We start from the raw sequence: 8,869 nt of genomic DNA on the forward strand, positions 1-8,869 counted from the left end.
AAATTTATACAACCAAATAAAACATTAACAAAATTTTCAAGTGACTAGTTCTCCATGAGCAGTATTTATTAAAAAAGTCAAACCGAGAGAGAATTTCTGAAAGTGATTAATCAAATACTCCATTCTGCATAACTTTTCAATTTTGCATTTTACTGATCTGTTAACACCTAATAGAATCATCCCATGTGTCATCAGTTAAAAATAGAAGAATGAAATAAATTCTTAAGAATGGTATAACAAAAATTGTACATCATACTTTAAAAGTAATGAATCAATTATCTCTACAGTATACATCGGCCCACTTATTATGTTTCCAAACGTGGTATTTAAGCATCATTGTTTTCAGGGAAAAGAGAATAAATGGGCAAACATTTTAAAAAGAGAAAAATATACACCTGGAAAAGAGAATAAATTGTCAAAGTTTATTTTCTGATTTTTAATTTTAATAACTACTATTTAAATTCAAGTTACTCAGTGTTTCAATACATCAAAATTATTTGTGCTAAAATGAGAATAATTCCATTCAGAAATATCTAGAGATGATATTAAAATGGTAACAATATTATAAGTTAATTCTGTTTCCAGAAAAAAGAATATTTCTTAAAACTGTAGAAACCTGACCAGGCTTCAGATATCGACTTTTCAGTTTTGACATAGCTGCCTTCATTTCTTTGTTTCTTAGAGTGTAAATAACTGGGTTTAAAATGGGAGTAAAGATGGTATAGAATACAGCAAGCACTTTGTCAACTGAATAACCACTAAACGGCCACACATAGATGAAAATGCATGGTCCGAAGAATAGTACCACAACGGTGATGTGAGCAGTCAGTGTGGAGCGGGCTTTGGCCATGCTAGCAGTAGAGCGATTCCTCACTGTGATGAGTATTACAGTGTAGGAGACAACCAAGAGGAGAAAGGAACTCAACGAAAGAAAGCCACTGTCTGCAACTATTAGTAAGCTGACAACATAAGTATCTATGCAGGCTAGTTTTGTCACTAGAGGAAGGTCGCAGAAAAAACTGTCAACCTGATTAGGACCACAAAAAGGCAAGTTGACAGTGAATGCTAGCTGGCTGGTAGTGTGGATGAAGCCCACACACCATGGAACAAGTACAAGGATAATACACACTCGGCGGCTCATGATTGTCATATAGTGGAGAGGCTTGCATATTGCAACATAGCGGTCATAAGCCATGGATACGAGAATGACCATTTCACTGCCTGCAAATTGATGCACACAGAAAATCTGGACCAAGCAGGCTTCAAAAGAAATAGTCTTGTGTTCAACTAGAAAGTCAGCAATCATTTTTGGGGTAGCAAATGAGGCAACACATATATCTATGAAGGAGAGATTTGCAAGCAGAAAGTACATGGGGCTATGAAGGCGGGAGTCTGAGGTCACAGTTAGGATGATGAGAAAGTTGCCCAGTAGTATGGATAGGTAGAGTAGTGAGAATATGAGAAACAAAAATGGTTGAAGCTTCTTGGAACTGGAGAGTCCCAGCAACACAAATTCTGTTACCCGAGATTGATTCATTGACATTGCAAGCTTATTCCAAATACCTGAACAGAAAAAAAAGATAGATCAATCAAAGAATTAAGAAGTGTTTCAAGATCCAAGATTTGTATCACTTTTTAGGAAATTTGATTATGACTCAAATGTAGGCATTGAATTTGCAAACCTCTCTATATTCAGACAGTGGCTAATAATCAAAATAAAATGAATAGTGCTAGATAATGTGCCAAACTACAAAAAGATAGATAGTTTGCGAGCAGTTAGTAGAAAAATACTGAGCAATTAAATCATTTATTATATAAATATAAGATGCTTAATTGGTGAAATGATAAATGAATGGTCATTTGAAATGTAATATAATCTACAAAGAAAATGTTATTTCTTCAGAAAATGCAATATTGATTCAAGAAGAAATTTAAAAGTTTAGGAAAGGAATATGTAATCTCATGTAATAAATTTTGTGCCAATAATGTTACAAAGTGTCTTACCTAAGAAGAGAGAGAGTCCATAAATCTTTAATTTAGTATGTGCTTATTAAAGCTTGTTGTGTTTTATATTCAGATCCAAGGTCCCAGAGAAAACACTGTAGTAACCCTAAGAACATAACCCATAAAACAGATTTGTTGATAAAATGGAAACAAGCACAACATTTGGGGGGTTTGGTTTGAACTTAGATGGGTTGTCTTCATGGAGCTGAGATAGGGCTGAGGCCCTTGATAGCAGGATAACAGCAGAGTTTTCAGGAAACTGAAAGACAAGACTAGGCAATAAAGTTAAAGAAAAGCTGCAGATAAATTTGAGATGTTGCCTGGAATTGAGCAAAATTGTTCTATAACTGCTGTTTATATAATGGAGGAAATGCATCTAAAAAATCACAGCAACTTAAGAGACTAAGAATTAAAACCAATCCAACCTCACTGAAGATCACAAGTCCATCCCAGTTCCACACTGGAGGAAAGTGCAAGTTCCTCACATATCCTCCCAACATAATTCTTCATATTGTAAACAACTGCTACTCAGAAGATTCAATCCAGATTTTTTCTGTAAGTTTTTGTTTTCTGATCAAAGTTTGACTCAAATAGTTTAATTGAAAGCACTGCTTGTATTTTTAAGAAAACAACCATTAACAGACATTGGAATACCATTTGATTCTGGAAAGTCTTAGAAACATCAGAGTATTTACTTAGTTTGTAAGATTAATATTTAAAGATAGTCATTTATCTTCCTTTTGCTAAATTTAATAGTTCAGAAAACTTTCTTTCTTCTTCAAATATATACTATATATCATGATCATTTATAGAATCAGACACTTCTTCTTGTAATAATAACATAATGATAAGACTGTAAAACAGGTAATGTGTGGGAGGCACACTTTTATTATAATTTAGTGTGCAAATCATTAGTTTACATTATTTTATCATGATTAAATCACATGACATTTTTTACCATATTAAATATTTTAAGTATATAATTCAGTAGTATTTTCACATTTCAGAATTTATTTCCTTTTTGAAGAAGTGAAAAGGTAAGCATGAATTTAAATTAAATTAAGATTATACTTAAATTGAGATTGAGATACTATAATTATTTAAATTAAGACAAACCTATCCCTGTGTAGTTAAAATTAATGAAGTACATGTTCTAAATTTAATTAATAATAAATTCATTCACTATTCTGCCTTGAGTAAAACATATTTCTAAATTAGAAGATTTGAAATATCTTGAACTAAAAATCAAGGCATGATATTTAAAGCTATCATTTTCATAGAGAGCATGTCTCCACTAAGATGTATAACAACTTAGATTTTTTTTTAATTTCCAGGGGCTTATATATTTCTGGAATGTTAAACACCCTTTCAGGCATTCAGTTCCTGTTTACAGTGACTGATGAGCATCAGTGGTTCATACCTATAATTCTAGCCTCTCCAGAGAATGATATCTAAAGATTGTAGTTCAAAGCAAGCTGAGGCAGGAAAGTCTGTGAGACTCTTATTCTAATTAACCACCCAAGAAAGCCAAAAGTGAAGCTGTGTCTCAAGTGATGGAGTGGTAGCCTTTATCTAAAAAACTCTAAGAAACAGTGCTCAAGGCACTGAGTTCAAGTTCCAGGACCAGTACACACATGCACACACAAACACCAACACCAACACACACACACACACACACACACACACACACACACACACACACACACACACACACACACACATACACATACATATTGGTTAAATATGTATCATCCTTAAATAACAGTTTGTCAATCTCTAGGTTTTATTTTTATTTATTTATTTTGCCAGTCCTGGCACTTGAATTCAGGACCTTGACACTGTCCTTGAGCTTTTTTTGCTCAAGGCTAGCACTTGAGCAACATTGCCACTTCTGGCTTTTCCTATTTGTGTTGTGCTGAGGAACTGAACCCATGCAAGCACTCAACCACTAAGCCACATTCCCAGGCCCAATCTCTAGGTTTTAAAAGTATACTTTTAAAGTCAACTAAATGTAAAATTCTTAAAGTATATAGCCACCCTGATAGAAAGCATTAATGTAGGAACAAGTAAATGTATTCTGGTTTGTCAAATAAATTTAGATATCAATTACTGTTTACTGTCAAGTATTTAAACAACTTTCAATAGCAAATATGAGCACTTAGACTGATAAATGTAAATTAAAACTGGAGAACAATGCCTCTCTGCTTTCTCTGTGGAATTAATAACAGCTCTAGGAAAGCACAGTTGTTTCTGTATCCCATACCATAAAATATTAATACTCAACAAATAAACAATTTATTTTAGAACCCACTGAATGAAAACTAACAGCAGGGAATACAACCCTTACAGCATCTGAAACATCCTTGTCCTCTGGACAGAGATGGAGGAAAACCCAGGAAAGTTCTAAGAATTGAATACTTGACACCAAGAGATTGTAGCAATGAGCATAAATGGTGACATATGTATGCATTTCCCATAACAGAAACTGACTGGAATGGTAACTTGGGGAGCAATTGAAAAAGAGCAAGAGAAAGAAGGAGACATACAGAGTGAGACAAAGATAGAGAGAGAAACAAAAAAATGAGAGAGAAAGAAAAGAGCAATAACCTGAAATTTTAATTTATATTAGACAAAATGTCAACATGAGATATTCTACATGCAGATTATCCTATTTCCGTAAAAAACTAGTTTTACTTTTATATAATATCTATGTGGTTAATAACTTTGGGGAGGGCAGTACTGAAGTATGAACTCAGGATTCATACTGTGCAAGCAGGCACTCTACCACTTTAGCACATACCTCCAGCTCTACCTCCAAAATACCTAGTTAGAAATAATGTTGTCAATTTTCTTTAATCTAAATCCATTAAATAATTAGAATTAGTATACTCCCCCACATACTGTAAATATTAAAGATTTAATCAATATATTTTATTTGCCTCTAAATAATTAAGTTAAGCATATGCTAGTAAAGAGCATTATTCTCCTACTTATAGCTTAGCAAATAAGGATAGATTACCCTCAAAACTATTTTGTTTTTAAAATTTGAATTTCAGAAGGAGTTATCAAATAAGAACCTCTGGAAAAAAGGTTCTTTAAACTATTTATAACCAGATGTGGTAGCAACAAGACGGCAAGACTGTATTTGAAAAATAAAATAACAAATAAAACAGAGCTGGGAACATTGCCTGAGTAGCAGAGTTCTTGTATGAAGTGCATGAAGATCACGGAGATCTAATTTCGAGCAACGGTATTTAAAAATTTTTTAAAGGAAAGAAAAACAAAAAAGAGAAAAGTTATTTAAAATAAATTAGGTTATTCTCAGAACATCCAGAAACTTCTTGATTAATTACTTACTAACAATGAACAGCAGTCATGAAACTTTATCAGATCACAAAATATATCATGGAAAATTATTCTTACTAATGAAGATGATTTTTGATATATAAGGAAATATAAACATACATAATTTTTCATATAATATAAAATATATTTGCTTTCATATAAGGCTGGAAATGAACACCAATAATACACAACAGTTGATCAGCCTAACTGTGAGAATAAATAAACCTTAATCACCATGTAAATATTCATTGAACAGAGAGCATTAAGAGGAGAGAACAGACAGATGATGTTGAAATGCACTTTCCTCTATTGAACTCTAAATCTATTTCTATCAGGGTCACCTTAAAGCAAAAGGCCTAAAAGAGTTAAATTGACAGAGAACTGGAAAACAAACATTTGCATTTTCCAAATAGAAGTATCTTAGTTTGATTGAGACAACAATGAATTCTAGTGTGAATTTTCCAGTCTAGAAAACAGATTTCTCATTATTTCTGTACACTAAACAAATAGGATATGTTCAAAATGCAAGGCAATATTTGTACAGTCTAGTAAATCTCCTAGTCTTTGTACCTGTAATTCTTCTAAACTGCCATTCATCTGGGAATGGGTAAATTTTCTATGTACCTGAAACATCTTATCTGGCTGTGCCAGAGTAATCCTCCAGGAACTTATCTGAAATAGTAAGAATTGTACTTCTTTTTCAAGCATAACATTTCAGTTTATATAAAAGATGTAATAGAAAGCCTTCCATGTTAAAGCCAGGGAATTTACCTCATGGGAGAAATGACAAATCATCTTTAGAGATCTGTGAGGTCACTTTTCAGTGGGGATAATTATAAATGCCATTCTTTCAGAGTTAAAATAGAAAGAAAACTTTTTGTCAACGTGTTGATATGTCTGAAAGCAAAGTATTACCTAACTCCAATGATAGTGGGAAATTTTTCACTCCCATATCTGCTATATGATCTCGAGGCTGTTTTCTCAAATCACAAGGAACCTGTTATTTCAAAGATAGGCTAAACTATTTGGGTATTCAACTGGTTTTCTTATCTATGGCTTAATAGATATTGACTGTTTGAATATGTTCATTGAAGAAATATATATTTGTAACCTTCATTCAAAAAAGCAAACAAACCAGAAAAAACAAAAACACAACAACCCCCTTATTTCCAAGAGGGAATTAATTTCAATTAGTCATACGAAGCAGAAAAAACAGTGCTGGAGGGATATCAATACCAAATTTCAAACTCTACTACAAAGACATAGCAATCAAAACAGCTTGGTACTGGCACAAGAACAGACTTGAGGACCAATGGAATACAACTGAAGACCCAGAAATGAGCGCACAGACCAATAGCCACCTAATCTTCGATAAGGGAGCTAAAAAATAGAATGGAAGAAAGACAGCCTCTTCAGTAAATGGTGCTGGCAAAATTGGTTAAACACCTGTAGAAAACTAAGGCTAGATCCTTATAGATCACGCTGCACCAAAATCAGCTCCAAATGGATCAAAGGCCTTGAAGTCAAAGCAGGAACTCTGAAAACATTACAGAAAGGAAAGAGAAAAACTTTAGGTCTCCTTAGCACAGGCCAAAATTTTCTTAATGGAGACCCAGAAACACACCAAATCAAAGAAAGGTTGGACAATGGGATTGCATAAAACTGCAGAGCTTCTGCATGATAAAGGACATAGCTAGCAAAATCAATAGAAAGCCCATGGATTGGGAAAAGATTAAACATACAATGGACAAGGGTCTCATATCTAAAAAGTACTTAGAACTCAAAAAATTAAATCCCACAACAACAAATCCTCAAAGAAACAACTGCCCAATAAATAAGTTGGCTAAAGACTTAAAGAGAAACCTCTCTGAAGAGGAAATAAAAATAGGCAATAGACATATGAAGAAATGTTCAACCTCTTTAGACATAAAAGAAATGCTAACCAAAACAAAGGAGGAGGCTACAATGCTTGATAAGAAATGCACTCATTATCTTGCCCATGTAATTGTAACCCCTTTTACAGTATTTTCACAATAAAAAAAAAGAGATTCCACCTCACACCAGTTAGAATGGCTATACTCAAGAAATCTAATAATAATAGATGCTAGAGGGAATGTGGCCCAAAGGGAACTCTACTGCATTGTTGGTGGGAGTGTAAACTTGTTCAATCATTCTGGAAAGCAGTATGGAGGTTCCTCAAAACACTCCACATAGAGCTCCTCTATGACCCAGCAATCCCACTTTTGGGATTTACCCAAATGATCACAAACAAGTCCATTTCACTTAGCCTCATCTCATATGGTCATATGTGCATAGCTTTTGACCATTTCTGCTTGTTCTAGACATATACTAGTTATTGCAAATAGGGAAACCATGAAACCTATGTTTCTTTGGGCCTGGCTGAATTCACTTAATTTAAATTTTTTCCAAGTCTTTCCATTTCCTAACAAATGGGGCGATGTCATTCTGTCTAACTGAGGCATGGAATTCTATGCCTCTGATAAATAATGCTGCGATGAATGTAGTTGTGCTGGTAGCTTTAGTGTGGCCTTGTTTATGATCATTTGGGTAAATGCCCGGGAATGAGTTTGCTAGGTCACTGGGGTATTCTACGTTTAGTCTTTTGAGGAACCTCCATACTGATTTTCACAGTGGTTGAACCAATTTACATTCCCACCAACAGTATAGTAGCATTCCCTTTTGGTCTCATCTCCACCAGCATTGTTGTTATTAGATTTCTTGATAATGACCAGTCTACCTGGGGTGAGGTAGAATCTCAATGTAGTTTTGATTTCATTTCTTTTATTGTCAGAGGTGTTGAACATTTCTTCATGTGTCTATTGACTACTCTTATTTCTTCTTCAGAGAAGTCTTTTTATTTCTTTAGCCCACTTGTTGATGGGGTTGTTTCTTTGAGGATGTATTATTGGGGGTTATACTTTTTTGAGCTTTAGGTATATTTTTGACATGAGACGCTTGTCTCCCAATCAGTGGGCATTCTATTTATCTTGCTACCTTTGTCTTTTGCCTTGTAAAAGCTCTGTGGTTTAATACAATCTCATTTATCCTGCCTTTCTTTGATTGTTGTGTTTCTGGATCTTTATATAGGAAGTTTAGACTTGTGCCAAGGAGCCCTAATTCGTTCCCTATCCCTTCCTATAATGTTTTCACAGTATTTGCTTTTACCTCAAGTTCTTTGATCCTTTTGGAGTTAATTCGTGTGCAGGGTGATATATAAGGATTTAACTTCAGTTATTTACATGTGAATAGCCAATTCTGCCAGCACCATTTGTTTAAAAGGCTTATCTAAGAATAAGTGGCCATAAGTCAGTGATATCATTTCTAGGTTTTCATATCTATTCCATTAGTCTTCAGGCCTGTTTCTGTGCCAGTACTAAGTTGTTTTAATGACAACAGCTTTAAATTAACATTTGAAACTTGGTATTGATATTCCCCCAGCACAGTTCTTCCTGTTAAGGATTGTTTTTGCTATTCAGGGTCTTCTATTATTTCATATGAA

At 34.0% G+C, this 8,869-nt stretch overlaps 1 protein-coding gene across 1 annotated transcript; it reads right to left on the reverse strand.

The window, feature by feature from the left end:
* Positions 1-562: 562 nt before the first annotated feature.
* Positions 563-1,543, reverse strand: LOC138805277 (olfactory receptor 4K15-like). The gene has a single exon (XM_069990307.1). It carries the CDS (start codon positions 1,541-1,543, stop codon positions 563-565), a length of 981 nt encoding a protein of 326 aa, XP_069846408.1.
* Positions 1,544-8,869: the final 7,326 nt, after the last annotated feature.

The sequence above is a fragment of the Dipodomys merriami genome, unplaced genomic scaffold (assembly GCF_024711535.1).
Source record: "Dipodomys merriami isolate MVZ:Mamm:240054 unplaced genomic scaffold, mDipMer1.0.p SCAF_1, whole genome shotgun sequence".
NCBI lineage: Eukaryota > Metazoa > Chordata > Mammalia > Rodentia > Heteromyidae > Dipodomys > Dipodomys merriami.